Genomic DNA, 20,590 nt, shown 5'->3' with positions numbered 1-20,590 from the left:
GACTGTTGTGGGGCAGGGGTGGAAAGTTGGAGGTGGAATGTCATATCTTGGAAAATGCCATGGCTAGCTGACTCAGATCCTGAGCAGGAGCATACAGAAATCTTCAGCTGCAGGTCCCTCCTTGTTGCCTTCCAGTCTTCATTAGCAATAGCTTCTGCAACTCTCTACCCATCCTCCTCTACATCAGACTCAAGCAGACAAAATGTGCTCCAACTCCATATATTTTATTCTCTGTAGGAAGCAGATTGGTGAAATTGGTGCAGTCAGCATATCTCAAAGACCTTCATTGGCTCCCAGTACATTTCTGAGCACAATTCAAAGTGTTGGTGCTGACCTTTAAAGGCCTAAATGGCCTCAACCCAGTATACCCAAAGGAGCGTCTCCACCGCCATCATTCAGCCCGAACACTGAGGTCCAGCGCTGAGAGCCTTCTGGAAGTTCCCTCACTGTGAGAAGTGAAGTTACAGGGAACCAGGCAGAAGGCTTTCTCGGTAGTGATGCCTGCCCTGTGGAATGCCCTCCCATCAGATGTCAAGCAAATAAACAGTTATCCTATTTTTAGACGACATCTGATGGCAGCCCTGTTTAGGGAAGTTTTTAATGTTTGAAGTTTTATTTTGTTTTTAAGGTTCTGTTGAAAGCCGCCCAGTGTGGCTGGGGAAACCCAGCCAGATGGACAGGGTAGAAATACATTATTATTATTATTATTATTATTATTATTATTATTATTATTACAGTGGCACCTCAGGTTAAGTACTTAATTGAAACTGTTCTTAACCTGAAGCACCACTTTAGCTAATGGGGCCTCCTGCTGCCGCCGCACCGCCAGAGCACGATTTCTGCTCTCATCCTGAAGCAAAGTTCTTAACCTGAAGCACTATTTCTGGGTTAGCGGAGTCTGTAACCTGAAGCGTATGTAACCTGAAGCATATGTAACCCGAGGTACCACTGTATTATTATTATTATTATTATTATTATTATTAGGAAATGTACTTTGAATATGCTTTAGAGGTCTAGTATTTACATAACTTCATTGCTACCTTTGCAGAACTCAGATACCCAAACCATCTGAATGTTTAGGGAAGTTTTTAATGTTATATGTTTCTTCCTCTTCTTCTTCTTCTTCCTCTTCTTCTTCTTCTCCTCCTCCTCCTCCTCCTCCTCCTCCTCCTCCTTAATAATAATATTCTATTGGGAGCTGCCCAGAGTGGGCCCAGAGTGGTTGGGGAAACCCAGCCAAATTGGCAGGGTATAAATAATAAAATTATTATTATTATTATTATTATTATTGGCTCAGTATTTCTGCTGGTTATTATTATTTTTAAAATTATCAAAAATAAATGTGAGAACAGAGATCTAGCACTCACTTTTGATTATCATGAGTTAAATATTTTTTTAAAAAGTTCTTATAAAAATTCAGCAGCAATTTAGTGCTCATCTCTCCTTATATACACATTACAGTATGCTGTTTGTCCTAATGAACATGCATTTTTGTGAGTCATTTTCCTTAATTAAATGTATTTTTGCATGTTGTTTATATGAATATATGTATTTCACTGCACACTTCACCCTAATATTCTATCTCTATCTTTCTATGACCTTATTCTTTTGCTACTGTTTGCTTTAAACTGACTATAATTCTGTGTTTTGTAAATTGCTATAAGCAGCCAGTGTGGTGAAGGGTGAGTAAAGATATCAACAAAAACAAAAAAACAAAAACGGAATGCAAAATGTTTGGTTGGAAGGCTGCAACACAAAATTCAGAGAAGCTCAAATTTGGAAGAGTAGCTGCCTTTTGGTTTGTGTATTGCTCTGGGAAATGAGAATTAGGCAGGTTCACATTAAAATGTGAACTGCATCTCTTTCCATCCTCAGTTCCCTGTCACAGATAGGTTTAGTCTTTTCATTTTACCCAGGTAAAATGCAGTGGCAGCCGGAATCATATTTCACATAAATTAAGCCACCTCTAGATGAGAAAAGTGATAGCAAAATTAGAATAATTTAGAAAACGAAACAAATACTGTTAAGTGGGGGAATGTGAAGGGTGGGGGAGAAACACTGAGAACCAACCCTGAAGAAACATATCCAGCCCTTTGCCTGTGTGCTCTGGGGGTCAAATAACTCACAGGGTGTGTGATGTTTTTTATTTAAAAGCAAGAATTCAACCATCTGTGTTGTTGTGAGAAGAGCACTCTTGGCTGGCGGAGAGAGACCTGTTCCTTTTCAAAGCAAAGAAAATGGAAGGTAGGTGATAATGCAGCGAGTTTTCAGTTTTGCAAGAAGCAAAAGGCCAGAATCATTTTGACCCTTCCTTCGATAATCTCCAAACTGAGGCCCTAGTACGGCAAGGTCAAGAACTGAATACATCTCAACCTGTCTGGTTGCTATTCTGATTGATGCGCTAGGTCTAAATGTGGTTCCCAAGAGGAGGATTGTAACATGTTCTAGGGCATTGCCAGATCTAATTGTTTATTAGTCTCTTCTAGTATAGAGCCTTCACCAGAATAGCATTTTTGAACAAAGTTCTGACCCCCACCAATGCAGCCCCTGACATAAATTAGCAAGCCATGATGAATTCTGACTGGCTCCAAGAGACACAGACATAAACATCTAGAGGGATTTGTATTAGAGGGATGGTGACAATAATTAAAGCTGATGGCAGGCCTTCATGGCAATATATAGGGCTCCCATGTGTACTCTAAGCAGAGTAAGATGGATCTTGGGCACTGCCAAGAATTGCCTTCATAAATATATTCTGCAAACTTTATAGTGGCAACATTGCAGACCCAGCATTTGGGTGGAAAACCTTCACGCTGAAAAACTTAATGGCAAGGTTTCTATACATGCAAAAGTCTTTTTCCTTGGAACTGCCTATGACTGGGTCTCCAGTGATTCTACTATAGTAGCATCATTGACACAAGACACTTTCTCTTCCATTCAATATAGTTCTCTTCAAGAAGGAAGATAAGGGAGAGAAATAAGAAATCCACTCCACTTCACAGTGGGGAGGAGTTGCGGTGGACCACATGGCCACCCACTCCTCTCCAGGGGCGGAGGACAAAGTCCCACGTCTCCCGGAGGTTCCTGGCCACATCATTCATCTGCCAGCCAATCTGCTGGCTGGGGGGGCATGGCCAGGCCCCATTTAAACTGAGGCTCAAGCCATTTGGCCATTTGGTTTTCACCTACCTTGTAGCAATCATCACAACTTTGTAAGGTTTGGCAGTTAGGCATCGGTTGATCTTATGATGGGGGAGGGGAGGTGTGGCCATCACCTGCCCCTCCAAGCTTAAGGGTATTCCATTAAAGGAATCCGGGGGTGTGGATCTTGTCCGAAGTCCGGGGCTGGACTAGGGCCATGCCACGACCCCATCGGGAACCCAGGGGGAGCTCGAGTTGGTTTGCATCGACGGGGCTCCCCCTACCGGTGGTTGACCCTTACTGGACTCCCTGTGTGACAGGCAGGAGTCAGACATAGTCGGGTCAGTTCCAATGCCTAAGCCAATACTGCTCATATTCTGTAACCAATAAAGTTGTGGCCTAAATTTGCCCAATAACATTAACCTAATATCCATTTCCTTGTGTTTTATTCATCAACCTCGGGGTCTCGACACACAACTACTGCCCAGTTTGTATGCTGGATGTATGTATGCATGTATTTATGTATGTATTATCACCTCAGGTTTCTTCTGGAGAAGCTAAAAAAATAATAAAAATGGGTAGAGTTAAAAGGCTCCAGAAAGGACGCTCAACAACCAAGAAGCAGTTATGAGTCTGTCAGTTCAACAGTACCATCAGACTGACCCACTATTTCCCCAAGCTTATTCACTTTGTTCCATTGGTGTACTGAACCTGGCTTCTCTATGGGCAAATCCTACACTCTAGCCAAGCCAATGCCAACCTGGGCTCCTCCAGAGGTTTAGGCTACTCTGGGGCCGATGGGAGTTGTAGGATGAAACATATGAAAGACTCCAGGTTGGCAAAGGCTGCTCTCATCCACAACTGAACATCTGATTTCTGGGCCAATGGAATTATATGCAGGTCCCAATGGAAACCATTCCTCTAATATTATCCTTGTAACAGGCACTTAGAAAATCCACTCTATTGGCAAATAAAAAGACATGGACCTCTCAGTGCGAATGTGTGGCTAATTCAAATAACTGTAAAATGAAGCCCAGTGGGCACAATCTAGCAATGCCAGGAACTTTAAACAGTGCCATGCTATGGCTGTATACACACCTACTTGGGAGTAAGCCCCACGAAATTCATTGAGGCTTTCTATTGAATAGACACATACAGGATTGCACCAAACATTCCATTGCCTTCAAACTGCTTAATGTAATCCTGATCCTAGTCAGAATTTCTAAGCAATAATTGCAGCACTCAAGTTTCATGTTGCTTGCATAACCAGCAATATTGCATCGCTAAGTATATCAATCTGGATGTATTTAGCTGTTCAGAAATGAAAAAGAAAATCTGTAAATAAAATTAAATTAACAGTATCACTGGATTCAAATCACTCCCATATCAGCAACCATCAAACTTGAGAATTTATGAAGATGGGGGCGGAGGGAACCAAAAAGCACTTGAAAACCCATTCACATAAATAGAACTATGTCATTAGATATGTGGCTAGCATCCAAAAACTTGAGTGCATCCCAGGTCTTATTAGGCCAGTAGTCACTTTCTAAAAGAACAGAATGTGTCAGTGCAGAATACCCTGAAGGAAATGTCTGCCACCTCATTGGGTTGTGTAGTAATTTGTCGTGAATGCTAGTTTGGGCAAAATTAAAGTCACAGTTGAGCACACTGCATCCTTGTAGAATGGGCAAGGCTAAGAAAAAGGCAATCCAGAGCACATATATTTGGAAGTATGTGTGGAATAATTTCACACTTACTAGAAAGCAAGCCCCACTGAACTCAATGGTATTTAGTTCTGAGCAAACACACAGAAGACTGCTCTGAACAGCTGCAAGAACTAGAGGGCTATTATGGGCTCTGGTTCCTGAATGCTCTTTACCATTCCTTTTCCCCCTTTATGAAATGGAGCTCCAGTGACATGGTTGCTTGTGAGGATTAATAAGATAACCATAGCAAAACCCTTCACATGCCTAAATGGTTATAATAATGCACTGACAGATTATCAACGTAAGTGATGGAGTGTTCTCAGCTATATTTTTTGATGGATACTTCGGAGTGCAACCTGGAGTCCTTCAGAAAATGATGCATTGTGGTTTTTCTTCCATTTTAGCAAGATAGCCTTATGATATGAAGCCAAGAAGTTGCAGCCAACTGGGTCATTTTTACACCTAAGAAAATATGCCTTGTGGGAGTCAATATTCTTATAGATTCTTCTCTTTATTTACTTCATTTCAGGAGGAATTTTATTAGGTTCATTTGCTTTTAAATCTCAGAAGTCTTAGCAAAGCAAAGCAAAAAAGTTAAAGGGAATTGTATTAAAGGATATGAAAGCAAATCATTTAGGAAAATGCAGTGAGCTGTCAGCCCATTTCTGGAGAATGACTGAGCAAAATAGGTATGAGGTACTATATCTTACTGATTTAAGATTCCAAGTTACACAGAACTCTTTATCATGAAACAGAATGAATGAATAGATCCTAAGATAGTCTTACACTTGCTTACCTGGGAGACAACCCCACGAAGCTTACTTCTGAGTAGATGTATTAGGATTGCATTCTCAGTCACATTTTTTTGCTTTTCTGCCAAGAAATGATACCTCCTCCACAATGAAGGGGTGGGGAATACGTTTTGTTCATTTGATGTACACTTTGCCCAGTATATAGCTGGGTTTTATCACCAGGAACCACTGGCATGGAAAACAGCTTTGTAAATCTACATCAGGGCTGAGCGTCTAATCAATGGTAAACATTGTAGGTTTCATGGTGGTAAGAGCTGCAATTAAAGCACAGCTCTCAAGCTTGCAAGTGTAAACACACGGATGCTGAGAGTGAATTCTATTGTGTTTTATGACAACCGCAAGCTGAGTGAAGAATATATTGCACTGGGTAATGGGCCCAATCATTCTTCATGTAATTGGCATTCCTATGTACAAGGTTCTCTTATTACGCTGATTAACATGACTGTCAATCCCCTCCCAGCAAGACTATCTCTCCTGAATTGCTACTGACCTTTTCTGTGGTTTTAGGCATAGGAATGCTAGCTGCTTTTGCAAATGAAACAGATAATCCATCTCCAGGACATCTTCAATCACACCTTTCCCAGGCCTTTTAGTTCATTTCCATCCATCAATCACCCATTAAGTACATCTCTGTTCCAAGCAGCCTTCTCTAGGGAGTCGTCTCTCTTCACACCACCTCCACTTTTGCCTTTTCAGTTATGTTGACAGAACCTGAGCCATCTAATTTGGAACAGATCAGAGCCCCAGGTTTTTAGATTCTCTTAAGTCCCCAGGGAAGAGAAAACACTCACATCACTTTGTTACTGGATGTGACAATTTCTACAGTATATAGTGCATAGCCAGTTGGGTTACAGAAATCATGAGCCATAGCTGACCTTGGTTATTGAACATACCATCATTTAAAGTAACCAGAGTTTGGACATAAATACGGAACTCTGGTAAGTTTAAAAGCAAGTCCGACCTCATCTTCATGTGTGCATATAATGCTAAAAAATAGTTTAGTGCTATATCCAGAAAGGGTCAATACGAAGCAGGGGTATCTCCTACTCCACTGCTCCAATGGTCCACTCATCTTCCCTTCTTTCACCCACAGTGAAGGCCAGTCCATTCAGGCAAGTGGGGCACTGCCCCAACAACCTGTCAGCTCCCTCTTCCTTGGTCTCAGTGTTGCCCTTATAGAACTTGGCAAGGAGGCAAATAGGAAGGAAACGAGAATTAGCTGGCTTTGCCTCTCCTCGGCTTTGGCTCCACCTACTGTTTGGGCTCCCTCTCCCTGCAGTCTGCCCTTCCAGTCCCAATGGACACCAGTCACCACTGATCCCCACTCTCAGCTCAGTTTAAATCCCACTCACTGCAGCATGTGGGTAGTGAATGAATTGACTGAGTACTGGTGGTGGTAGCACAGTTAATGCATATTACCAGATCTCACTATACAGCTCTGAAAGTTGCAGGAGGCTCTCAGGGTCTGGCCCCGAAAGCCTTAATCCTCAAAGGGCTTGTGATCCCTATGAAGTCAAAGAATCAGTGCAGTTGCTAATACAATAGGAAGAGGTGAAATTGACAGTTACTGTTTGCAGAGGCAAAAGGGAGCTGTTGTCGATTGCTGCATGCTTTTCTTATTTTGAACCTAAGAGCAAACGAAAGATCCTGCTCAACCAGAACAAGGGACCATGGAGTCCAGCTTCCTATTTTTCCAGCCGTGACCACCCAGGGGCTTCCAGAAAGCCCACAAGTGAAGCTTGAAGGCAAGAGCACACCTGCATTGCTTATCCCCAGCATCTAGAATTTAGAGCACAATTTTTGGGGCCTCTGTGACATTATGTTGGATCCAAGCCTCCCTCAGTGTTGCTTTCCTGTAAGACCTCGTGATCCTTTCCTCTAACACACAGTTATCAAAGCGGCATCTTATTCCATGGGGTCTGTACCTGTCATAGTCTCCATTGCACAGGGCCCGCACCGGGATAGCAAAGGACTGCCATACAGGGTTCAAAGTGTTCTTCACCACTTCGGTTTTGTGGCAGATGGTAAATCTGGCAGGATACAAATAAGGCCAGTTGAGTTAGGGTAGACAGGGAAAAATAAATAAGAACAATGCTCCCCTAATGTCAGGCAGTCATGGACAGGGGCAGACTAACACAAGGTTGGACCATGACCAAAATGGATTACTTGCTTTTAAAAATGTAACAACTCCCTAACGAAGCACCATCTTGGTAAAAGGTATCTGGATCTTCCTCAGTGAAACTGGTCTTTTGGAGGAGCCTAAATAGAACTGCATACAACCAAAGGGCAGCATCATAGGCCTTCAGTGCCAGCAGATCAAAATTTAGAAGCCAGGGGTCGGGAACCTGTAGCTCTCCAGATAGTTTTGGACATGCAACTTCCATAAACCCCAGGTGCTTCCTCGGCAACTGAATGAATGAAATGGCCTTATACTGAGATCAGCTGGTAGTAGCTGTCTGAAATCCTCAGCAGAGTCTCCCCTATCTTGGGAGGGTGGAGAACACCAATGAAAATGGAAAAGGAAGCAGAAGCTGCTGTGATTTGCATGCTTGTCTGTGGTCAGGAATGGAAATCTGTCAAGCAAATTCAATTGGTGTCCACCAATATCATTGCTATTATTAAGTCTGCAGATGATACGTAATGACATAAGAAGAGCCTGCTCTATCAGGCAAGGGGCCCATCTAGTCAAGCTTTGTATTCTCATACTAGCCAAAGAAATGCAGGACCTGAACACAACTGCAATCTCCCCTGCTGTGGTTTCCAGTAGCCCTTGCCAATTCATGCAGTGAATCTGGGGGGATATCAGAATCTGGATCAAACTGGGGACCCCCACCCTGCATCCAGTCCCAAATAAGTTTGGGGTGGGGATTATATTTAATTAGGCCTTTAAAACCCTAATTAAACACCTAGCTGAAAGATGGGCATGGGAAGGAGACCATGCATAGTTCTATTCTAACCCCATTTAACTATGTAATTAATTTCCCCCTCTTTTTTTTTACAGCATTTTGATGTTTCCTTTAAAATGAAATGTGAATGTAAATTATGTAAACAGTTATGTATGTTACATAAGTTAGGTACCTTATCTTAAATAGGGGACATGAAACGTATAAGGTAGTATTTGGCGGAAACTAAACTGCAGCAACGCAGAAGCAGAGCTGATTTTTTTCCATAGTTGTTCAACTGTTGTTACCTAGTTTCTAAGCTGAGTCCCTTGTTTGGAGCAGGAGGATGGGTTTATAATACTTCTATTGTTAGAAAAGGAGAGCAGCTGCACCATGGATGTGGTGCCCAATACATTTTGAACAAACTCATTATCAAGGGAAATATTTTATGCTTCTTGGCGGGGGGAGGGGGGGAGTGCTTGGGACAACATTTTGCTACAGGTCACCTAAGCAAGCTCTGTTGCAATCTGAATAATTATCCTGCCCCCAAAGCAAAAGCACTTTGACTTACGTCCCATCCTCGTTACTCCTATAGAATACCATGAACGGGTCGGATTTTCCAAAGAAATCTTTCTTGTCCAGCTTGTTGGCACAGAACTGCATTGTGGCCACATCCTTGGAATGGGGAACAGAAAATATATCTATAAACTATTTGTTTGTTTCTCAAAATATTTACATACTGCCTAATTTGCACACATCTCAAGATCAGACTGGGCTTCCTGTACCTGCGATTTGCCTGTAAGACACCATCTGTGCAATGGCTAATTATGTATTTGTTGTCTTTTTTAATTTGGCCCAGAGATCCTGAGGGCTGCAGTACACTTTCTTGGTAGTAGGCAGATATGAGAGAGAGCCAGAGTATCCAACCTTACATGTTGTTTGTGAATTCAACTCAGTGTGCAATTCTTCTCCCATTCGCCTGCCAAACTCCCAGCTAATGATGCTACAGGCTGTGATCCTCTGCCCCTCTTCAGTTGGAAATGAGTGACTCACCGTGTGAATGGTGTAAGCATTTAATCTTTCAAAGGATACCATTGTAGGGGAACGAATAGGAGGAGCACATCTTCAAGAGTGGAGCAGATTGAGGGGAGTTGGGATGTCGTAACTCTGTCCCAGGTGTGTCACTATTGCCTTGTCATGTGCCCCCCCTCCTCCTCTTGTTCCCATTGATCTGTCTTGGCATCATGGTTTGTTAATAAGTACCCAATACTTTTTGAGAGTGGGGACAAGGCAGCAAAAATCCAGGGTAGAGAGACAGGCCAACTCTTCCAAGAATTAAATGGCTGCCTTGTCCCCACTCAATGTGCACATTCTCATGCTTCCTAAAGGAAGTTTGAAAAGCATTGCTTTCTAAGCTAGGACCTGTGGGATGTGATACATAAATAGCAGTAAAGTACAACATTCCTGGTTTTCCTAGAGTGAACTTGCAGGGGAATGTTTGGTCCAGTCAGTAGAAAACTTCCTCTTACCTCCTGACTGGGACATACTTCCTCTTGCATGTGGCTAGAGGTGGGTGTGACCTTACCTGCCCAGGTAACACAAAAGGACATAGCATGCTGCACACTCCCTCTCTCTCACTTCCTCTCGTCGTAGGACCAGCAGCTTTTTAGCTAGTGATGCTCTGTTGGCCAACAGAGGACAAAGGGACTATTACCATATGGGATAGATTCCACATGTATATACTCTGTAACTAAGTTTGCCTTCAGGGATCCATCTGTGAACTGAATGTGTGAGTAAACTTATTTTATATACTTTACACAAGATTGTGCTGTGTCTATTCTTTTAAGAGGGAGATATAAGGGAAATTACCAGGAATCTATATTGAGAAGCTTAAACAAGCGTGCAACCAGCTACCTGCTGTGCGTTTAAGAGGGGAATGTAAAACTCTGCTACGTTATAGAACTTGCTAGCACAAGTTAGGAAGGATATTATTAAACAATATATTCTCTCCTGCCTCCCTGAACATTCCCACAGGACCAACATCACTAGTGCTTGTAGCAGCAAAAGCAGATGGTGGGATAAGGAAACCCACCAGGTGATGCATTGTGCAGATAAGAGTAGGGAGTGGAATGTTTTAAGCAACCCCTGATCTCAGCCATTTCCCAACAATGGTCCAATGGCTTTACTGGTTTAGGGGAGAGAATCTTCACCACAGTCCTAGAAGATGCCTCCTGAGATGGTCAGCAGCAAACTATCCTTGAAGACCATGGTAGATGGTCTAGAGCAGAAGATGCTCAAAAGGCTCTCAGGTGATGCAGGATGCTCAGCCAGAGGTCACCTGCTCCTTTGTGCAGCTTTAACCCTTGGCAGCACTGCTCCCTGATCAAGCCAAAAACAGCACTCAAGAATCAATCAAGCTGCTCCTGATCTGGGGACAAAGTCAAAATGGAACAGTGCAGAGGTCTCAGGGCATGTCATCACTTCCCATGGGGTGTCCACCAGATAATGCATGGTGTCCTGCATGCTGCTTCTGGAGCAGAGAGCAAAAGCTGGGTTGTCCAGGAAAAAACAGCATGCAAGTACATTCCTTCTGCCATGGCAGGCTCCACTCACAATGGGATGGCCGATCCACACATCCATAACTTCTGGGAAGGAGGAGCAATGATCTCATGGCTCAGAGGTGTGGCCCTCTAATAGCAGCTTAGCTAGGCAAGGTCTAATAATTGTTCTCCCAGCTGGGGTTAAGAAATTGGCCATTGATCACTTACAGTATGTTGAAATAGTAATTGTTTGGAGAAGTGGAATGTGCTCAGGCAGTACGACTGTTGCTGTACTCCCCGATCCATAGAAACGAGGGAGTATGCAGGTTTGATTTTCTCTTATCAGTGTGGCTTCCCATTATCAGCATTCAGGATAAGATAGGGAGGGAGGCAAGAAAGTGCTGGGTGGGCTCTTGGAAAATCAGGGGGGAACACAAGCATTCCTTGGGGTGATGGTGCCGAAAATGCCAAGGAACAATGTCACTGAGTGGAAGCACAGTTAATCCCATATGATGCATTCCCATACTATCCTCAGCACAGAGGGAAAAGTTAAACCAGATTCTAGCGCAGGCTGCAGAACGGCTCATGCAGAGCTAATTGGTTCTGTCTCGGTTCTTTCAGATCGAAATGAGTATTAAATTCTCTTTATGGCACAACAGATGGTATGCTGCTTTGGATGCATTCAAGCACATTCCCGAAATTCTGAACGGACATCAGTGTCACAAACAGCCTGCGTTAACCAGACAGTGCACGTCTCGTGAGCTGGAGGGGTCTGTGTGCTGTATGTTCATGAGCAAAAAGTGTGAAACACTTTGTGTTGTTTGAATGTAAGTATTTGGTGTGGTGCATCCATCTGCACAAGTCTGCCTACAGAAAGACAAATCCACAAATGAACATGTGAGAAAGAGTTGGTCTGTATGTCTTTTTTTAGCTGTGCAAGTTCAACATAGGTGTGTCAAGAAGGGGGTTAAAAAATATATTGTAATTGTCTGTGTAGGAGAAAAAATAGGATTTCCTTCCCTCTTGCAGACGTCAGCTGTGTGGGCGAGAGAAGGTGACAAAAATGTGGTGATACTGTTTGTATTCATTTCTGTATGTGGGAGAGAAAGGGAATGAAAGAATCTGTCTTTGCTGATGTTTAGTCTCTAGGCAGTCCTGTCTTGCTCTTAAAAGTTATACACCAACTGTTCTGTTTTGTTCTGTTCAACACCAGCAGCAAGCAAGTGGACAGATTCTGACGCTTGTCAGGGGCTGATACTTGACTCTTGTCTACCTGACAGCTGGGTTCAACCAGGCATAGGCTTGTCACTTGCCATCCTTTCCCATTCTTCTCTTGTCTCCCCTTCACAAAACAAATTTGTGACCATGAATGCTAGGAAGAACCTTGATCCAGATGTAAGATTTTCCTCTGGAAGAAACCTGATTTTACTTCATTAACCTCTTCAGGACAGATAATCCAGAAAATTTTCTGTGGCCATTTCCTCTGATGGAGCTGGCTGGAGAAAGGACCCTTATGAAAGGAGGAAAACATTTTAGCAAACAGGCATGCCCAGTGGCAGGTCTGTATGGCAAGTCAACTCAGTTGTGAACAGCTTTCTGCTTTAGAATGTGATAGAGTTGGGGGCAAAGATTCAGATTTGTGCTGGAAGCCCAATGAGTCAGCCATTGATTCATTACATTTTTATCTTGCTCTTCCTTTGAGGAATTCCAAATATTATTGCACATGGGTTTCTCTCTTTTATCCTCACAGCAACCCTTTGAGGTAGATCAGACTGAGAGAATGTGTGACTGGCTGGAGATCACCCAGTCATGTTGAGTGTGTGTGTATTGACTCTGACAAGTTTTGCTTTGTTGCATTTCTGCAGGTTCCGGCTTTAATGGTTTATTTTTACTTTGTATTTCAATGGGTTTTTTACTTATTCATTGTAAACTGCCAGGCAACTTCGTACTATTAGGCAGCATACAAATGCCACGCAGACACAGACAAACACTCCATCCACACAACGCTGTGCAGATATTCATTTGTGTTCTGACACCCACCTACCTCTACCCAGAAACTGCATCCCTAATGGTTAAGGCATCAGATGCATTTCTCTGCACAGCAAATCTTTCCACACACTTATGATTTCTTAGTTGCTGCCCTTGTTTGTCCTTTAGTACACAATCTGAACTCTTAACTTCCAGCTGTGACCACACTTTAGCCATTGACGTTGGCTGTAATCTCGGATCTTGCTCTGAGAGCTGTTGAGAGGAGTGTTTGTCCAGAAACTGCAGCAGACAGTGAGCTTACATGGTAGTCTCCCCACCCCACCCCCACCATAAGCGATAAAGAGCTGAAGGGAGTGGAATCTCTCATTGCAACCTTATGACTCTCCAGAGCTGCACATTTTCTATTTCCACATTACAACTATTCTGGTCTCTGCTGAGAACTTACTGAACAGTTTGTCCAACTTCACAACACGTTGTTCCACCAAGGCTCTACAGTACATACACATACATGTACCATGTGTCCAATACCTCATTTCAGTGTTCTCAGAGGCGTAACATGGGCAGGGCTGGGGGGTGGGCGTCACCCCGGGGACAGTTTTCTTTGGGGTGCATTCCTCATGACACCCTGCCAGCCCGTGGGTTGATGGATACAAGGCAGAATTGGCATGCCAGCATACCATCTGCAAGGATGAGAAATTTTGTGTGCCAACGCTAGAAATGTACGAGCCAGCATGCATTGTAGGAGCACTCAAATGAGATGAACAGTTGCATGGAATAATTGTCAGGGTATCTACTTTGTCTGTGTCTCAGCCTCTCTCACCATACTCTGCATTATTATACAGCTGATCTTCACAAGCCATGAAGTACGGTAAGGACTTAGAAAAGAAAACACCTTGTTATATATGATTATCCCTAGAGCTCTTTGGCTTTTTGAACTAAAGACGCCAGCAGACAGGAGCTTCCCTTGCTCCCTCAGGAGCAGAGGCCTGACCAGAAGCTCAAAGAGCAGAGAATTACTTACTCGGCAGTTACCCAGTTCCTCAGCAGACAGGATAATGGTGCCACACTTCTTCCCTGGAATCCCGCTGCAAGAAGAAAGAAAATGGTTCAGCAGCTGGGAAGAAGATGAAGAAAGAGCAAGCAACTGATTGATGCTGCCAGCAAGTCCCCCTGGTATTGGCTGCACTATAGGCTGATTGGCAACTGCAGTGAGCCCCTGTGAAGGCATGCTGTCAGCATCAATCAGTTGTTTAGCGCTCACACGGCAACTTCAAAGAAGCTTGTTGAAACTGCTCAATAACGATTACAGTGAGCCTTTCTGAAGTCTTAGTTGCAGGTGTAAGTAGTTTTCCAGCTTTATCTGGCTGGAAAAAGTCTAACTTCCCAAAGATCATGCAGAAGGCTTAGATGGAAATATGGGCTAGGGCTTCCCATGTTCAAAGACTAGCATTTTGCTACGGTGGTTTTCAGACCTGGGATCTATCCTCAGCCCCAGCTTGAAACATGAGGCCCTGCTGCATTAGGGCTGTGATTCTGTTGCTTAATTTATTTGGTTGCTGTTGGTTTTTATTTTTTGTCTGGGAAGTTTTGCTGGAGGCTGAAACATTAAACTATTATAAATAAATAAAAGAGTCCAACTGAACAGCCACTTTCAGCCAATCCTGTGCATGCTTACTCAGAAGTAAGTCCCACTGTGTTCATTGGGACTCACTCCTGATAAGTGTACTTTGAATTGCATCTGCAAACATTTCTGAAGGTGGCAAAATAAAGGAGAAGCCAAGAAGGGTTTTTTCCTCCCCAGATGAAAAGATGAAGTTTTTGGTCGATTTGTGCTACTGGTTCTGCAGCTTGAGACAAACTGAAATATTTATTTTGAGTGCACAAGTAAGTAGGACATTGAGAGATACAACTCACCATGGAGCAAAACTAAGAAAAGAGGTTTACTTCAACACCCCCCGCCCTCCTTTTTACTGTCAGCATCTTTGAATAGAACAATTTTGGCCAGCTTTGTGATTTACAATCATTCTGTCCATTCAATTCCACAAGAGCAGGAAGCCCTGCTGGGTAATGATCACTCAAAACGAATTCATCCTGCAGGCCAGATGACAAGTTTATTTGTTTGATGGGGTTTGGAAATTAGGAGTAAGACAGTAAGCAACTGATGTGACCTTTTCCCAGACGTCAAATTTTTGTAAAAGAAATTCCAAAAACAACATTACCCATGGGCTACCTTAATTATGGTTTCAGTTCTTGACCAGCTTCTTGCACAAGAGGAGAAAGTAGGTATTTGAGCACAATGTTTGTTGTGCATATAGCAAACTGGTCATCTGAACAATTTCCCATGAACACAAGTTGCAATTTTGAGCACCACCACTCATGCTAGGAGTAGGGCATGAAGTCCTAATTTGTGGCAGTGACAATTAGGGTTGGTGGATAAATTTGATTTACTTTGCATTTAAAGGTGAATCTGCCTAATCCACACTTTCAGAAACAATATGGGACCTGAAACACAGTCATCCTTTGAAATTTGCACTTCTCTGAATTTTGCAATGTAGTTCTCCAGGCCAATACTGTGTACAGAAATGCAGAATATGAGGGTAAAGTGTGCATACAATGGAATGTATCTGTGAAAACGGCATACAAAAATGCACTGCATTAGGGAAATTTCCTTTGGGAAATGTGTATATTAGACAAAACTGCAAAGATGTGCACACATTAGGAGAAATTCAGACTAAAACACTGGTTTTTCATGAGGACTTAAAAAACATTTCAAACATGTGAAAATGTGGCGAACTGAAATCAAGGTTGGCAAAATGAGAAACCAAGAGAAACTAAAGTTTACAGATGTGCCCATCCCTTGGGACAATAGAGTCAGACCACTGATTTGCCACATGTCTGGAGCAATCTGGATTTTAATATAAGTGTCCCGTATCATGCAAATTAATTGAATTATGTGGACTGGTCTCCTTGGCTCTTTCTGTGCAAGAAGGCATCCCCGTCGTCTTTTCTACAATTGTGATTCATATTGGTTACAGACTGCCCTCTTTCACTATGTGCCCCACATCTCATTTCCCTTTTTTGGGGGTGGGGTCATTTGCATACATTGGGGTCATGCCAGATTAACTAGGTTCTTTCAGGATAGAAAGGCAGAGTGTGAAAATCTGTGCCTTGCTTGGTGTACACACTAACTCTGTTAAAAAGAAATATGACAGTAGTGCAGTTTTGCACAAGTGTGTGGCCTTGGGACAAATTTCTTCAGGTTTATAAATATGTGAGAAATAAAAGGAACCAATACGATGAAGACTGGCTCTACTGGGGAAACTGCAGCACCTTACTGGGAGGGAAGTATGCATGGATACTACTACATGCGACAGCAGTGATGGTTGCTGGAATATGCAGGAGACATGATTATATACTTTTCAGTTCTATCCTACCTTTCCACTGCCAGAAAGGAAGGAAGAGAAACTGGGCTGGGGAAGTTTTTTGACCCAATGGGCCATTCATTTATCTCCCCTACCCCCACCCAGGCCATCTGTCAGTCATCTAGCATCACAATGGTGCCATGTGATTGATAGGTGTGTTGTCCCACCCACCTGTCAAACTTGGCCCAAAGAGGTGGTGGGTGACATTGACCAAGTGCAATTGAACTCCCTGCACATCAGCTAATGTGTGGGTAAATGTTAATCCTGCTTACTGAAAGGTATTGCCAGCCAGTTTGCAACAGGAACTCACTGGCCAGCCTGAAGCAAGCAGGATCAAACTCCACACCACCCACCAGCTGATGCACGTGTGTGTGTGTTTTCAATCCTGCTTTCAGCCGCCATGTCTCTACTTGGCCCATTCCTAACATCACATATAAGCATAAGTATGCCCCATAACTAGGCAGCAGTAAGATCACAATTAGGTTAGTGTGCTGTTAAGAACCAAGTGTTTGCCTGCACCCTTTCACCGCTTTTTATCAGTAATTTTAAATGTTTTATCCTTTTGTCAACTGCATAAGAAGTTTTCTTGCTATGAAAAGTTTGATAAATAAATAAATGCATTTAGATATGAATTATCCAAGTTTTTTAAAAAAAATCCCTGCTCAATCCAGTGTGTTTTAATCTGTCTTTAGTGTACTGCTGATTTTATTTTTTAATGTTTTAAATAGTTGTTTTTCATTGTTTTTACAAAAAATAATAATAATCTCATTGTAAACCTTGTTGAGTTTTTTGTTGTTGTTTTTTGCAATCTCAAGGTGCATAAAATTTATGAAATAAAATGCCTACATAAAATAATAAGGCACAAATCTACCTCTGAGCCTATGGCTGATTCTGTGATGTATCAAGGACAAAGAAGAATCTGGAGTGCCCCTTTTTGCACCGTCCATGTATGGCAGTACCTGCTTTGAATGTTACACATCTCTCTCTTCTTCCTCTATTACCTAGAGTCAGCCATATGTGCTGTGCTCTTATGAGGATTGATGACATAAGCATTGCTAACACTGAAAATAGTGTTAGAAACAATGGGTTGGTCTCAGTTGTGTGTAAACCCAATGGAAATATCACCTGAACAGGGGTGGGGATGATAGCACTAACGTAGTTCTCTCCAGCAATGTGGAATCCCATCCGCAAAGTGAAAAATCTACTCCAGCCCACAGCATCATGCTCAGAATGGTGTAGGACAACCATGTGGAGGTACCATCATTGGGTAAGAAAGACTGGTGTTCTTTGTGCAAATTATGCTTATATTTAGCAGTGGGTGAAATGTGCTAGGTCAGTGCTGGAATTAACAGCTTTTCTCCTCCCACTTTCTCCTCTACCACTTGGTTCCTTAATATATGCCGACAAGCCAACCTATGATAAAAAATAACAGAGTTATTTCTAGGGTAGGAGAATAAGAGGCTTCGGCATGACTTACCCATTGGAGACAGATGGCATAGGCTTCCCGGTTTTGGAATGTAATGTAAAGGCTCCCATCCTGGAAAAGGGGAAAGGAAAGAAAGACGCCTAAAACTTCAATGCCTACTGATTCCGTACTTCTGTGTGTGCGCTCTCTCTCTATCTGCATCATTTCCTGTTCATCCAATGCAACGGTATAGACTGGAATTGGTTCTGATTTCCTGTCCTAAATATGGCAGTTACTAGCTTCAAAGCTCTGTGCAGCTTTGGACCAGGACACTTAAGGGATCATAACCTTCAACACAAGCGTTCAATACATTTAGTTAGGTTAAACAGATGAAACAGAAAGGTGTCCCAACTCTCCCTGCCAAAGCCTCACTTACCAGGATCATGAGGCAGCTGCGACTTCAAGTGAGATCTTGTGAAACTCTTGCGAGGTCTTGCACAGCACTCACGAGATCTTACCAGAAGCCACTGCTTCTCCTCCCTTCTCTGGTGGTGATGGCATGGGTGGGTGGGGCCCCCGTGTGGGTGCTGCCCCACAGAATTCCACCACCTGAGGCGGCTGCCTAGACCAGCTCTGTGTGGAGGCTCTTCTGCATATCCCATAATCAGCTGGAGTGTGAAAAGCTGGAAAAGCCTTTTTTGAAAACATGCCAGATGCCAGTGAGTACAAGCTGCAGTCTAGTCTCATGCTGAGTTTCCCATGTGTTTGTTCCTTGCTTGGTTCCTGCTACATCAAGCAACTACTTACATGATCAAAACTATGCTTGCAGATCAAATATTAGAAAGGCAGGGCTTTCATATCACTTCACATGTCAGCTCAAATAGCAACCTTTTGAGTTCGTGGTAAGTAACCAAGCAAAAAGATATACTGAGCAATTACATGCATGTGTGTGACTCAGACCTCAACCTAATAAAATAATGGCAAATGACTCAAGATATCCTCCCAGTTAAGCTACTGAACAGTGAATCAGCCCCCTGGTGCAAAATGGAAATTCCAATATGGCCCTTGCTCTCCCTGGGCTCACAATGGGACCCTCTTGGATCCCATGTCAAAATCACTGAGCTCAGAGATGTCTAGCAGTGAAGTTGCCTTATTAGCTCACAAACAGCCTCTCATTAACAGCAGGCAATAGGCTCATCTGGCTGTATTGGGGAGAAGAAACCTCTGGCTGTGTTTCTCCAGAACCCTGCTTTTTGTCCATAAGCACTCACCCCACAAAAATTCTCACTTCTTGAAAACCCGCTACAGACTCTGAGGGAAATTGCATCCAGAGAGATAACATCATGACAGAATCTGCACGCTTGCCAATGATCAAGCACGCCGTGACCTTGACAAAAGTTCAACTCGGGCTCTGGAATTCAACTTAACAACTTAGTGTTTGCACGTAAGTTGGAGACTCATTGCTGCCATGACGAGGTTGAGCTCACCGCTCCAGCCTCTTCCAGGCTGCTAAGAACAGTTAAACCTTTGAACTTCCCCTGTATTCCCTGGTTTGAGGGCCACAGCTACAGAGACTGTGATCAAGTCCCCTCCTATACAGATGCAGCTTCCTTGATAACATTTATAGAACCTGACTCTAATAGTCCTTCCTCCTCTCCCCAAATGCTCTGAAAGAGCCATGACTCAGAGACACATCTGGAAAGCAGCAATTTCTAATCAGTTTGGGTTTCCTTCCACCCTGCAAGGACATGAGACTGTCCTGTATTTCACAGGTATGAAGAAGGGTAGACACAGGATTGTTTCATCATAAGCAAATGATCTCATTGAATCAGTCTGGGTCAAAGTGATCAGATACAGAACAGCAGAGGCCAAAGTGATAGTATTTTGGGGACCAGCGGCAACACCCTTCTGAAGAGTGATGATTTCTGCCAGGATTTGGCATTTTTCAGCTATCAGCTGGCTTTTTGCCCAAGACCTAGGACATTCACAGGTAGTGGACTCAAGCATCACTGTTGCCCATTTTGTACATAATCCTAAACCATCATTTAGTATATGGGAACAAGCCTAGTATATGGGAACAGGCACACATGCTTCCCCATCTCCTCTTCTCTAATGTGGGTGCAAAGAGGAAGCAAGAAGCAATGTTACTGCTTTTAAATTAAGCAGAGTTCCTTGTGTCTTGGGAAAACTCTACGGTGAGTTTAAATCAGCCTTCCTCAACCTGATGCCACCAGATGTTGTTGGACTAAAATACAGTGGTACCTCGGGTTACAGACACTTCAGGTTACAGACTCCGTTAACCTAGAAATAGTACCTCGGGTTAAGAACTTTACTTCAGGATGAGAACAGAAATCATGCGGCAGCAGCGGGAGGCCCCATTAGCTAACGTGGTACCTCAGGTTAAGAACAGTTGCAGGTTAAGAATGGACCTCCAGAATGAATTAAGTTCTTAACCTGAGGCACTACTGTGCCCATAAGGCCCTGCTAGTAAGGACAGCTGAAGGGAACCAGGTTTAAATCCTGGTTTGTTCAAACAAATTGTGGCATGCAGTCTGCTTCCATGTCATTTATTACGGTACCTCATATCCTTTCCTATTTAAAGAGGGCTCCAAGAGGGTTACACATATTATTATATACCTATCCTCTTTGCTGCTCTTTTTGTGATGTCAGCAGCACAGGAAAAGCGGAGGAAA

The 20,590-nt window shown here is 43.1% G+C and overlaps 1 protein-coding gene across 2 annotated transcripts in view; it reads right to left on the bottom strand.

The window, feature by feature from the left end:
• Positions 1-20,590, bottom strand: part of CPNE5 (copine 5) — a 137,040-nt gene that overhangs the window by 51,223 nt on the left and 65,227 nt on the right. For both annotated transcript variants that reach the window (XM_079980368.1, XM_079980367.1), the window contains exons 7-10: positions 17,970-18,029; positions 14,092-14,155; positions 9,113-9,216; positions 7,585-7,689 (exon numbers count right to left, since the gene is read on the bottom strand). In XM_079980368.1, coding sequence (XP_079836494.1) covers positions 7,585-7,689; positions 9,113-9,216; positions 14,092-14,155; positions 17,970-18,029 — 333 coding nt within the window. The remainder of the gene's footprint in view (positions 1-7,584; positions 7,690-9,112; positions 9,217-14,091; positions 14,156-17,969; positions 18,030-20,590) is intronic.

The sequence above is a fragment of the Podarcis cretensis genome (assembly GCF_951804945.1).
Source record: "Podarcis cretensis genome assembly, chromosome: 6".
In the NCBI taxonomy this organism is placed as follows: Eukaryota; Metazoa; Chordata; class Lepidosauria; order Squamata; family Lacertidae; genus Podarcis; species Podarcis cretensis.
The sequence above is the reverse complement of the archived record's forward strand: the minus strand, read 5'-3'. Positions and strand labels throughout refer to the sequence as shown.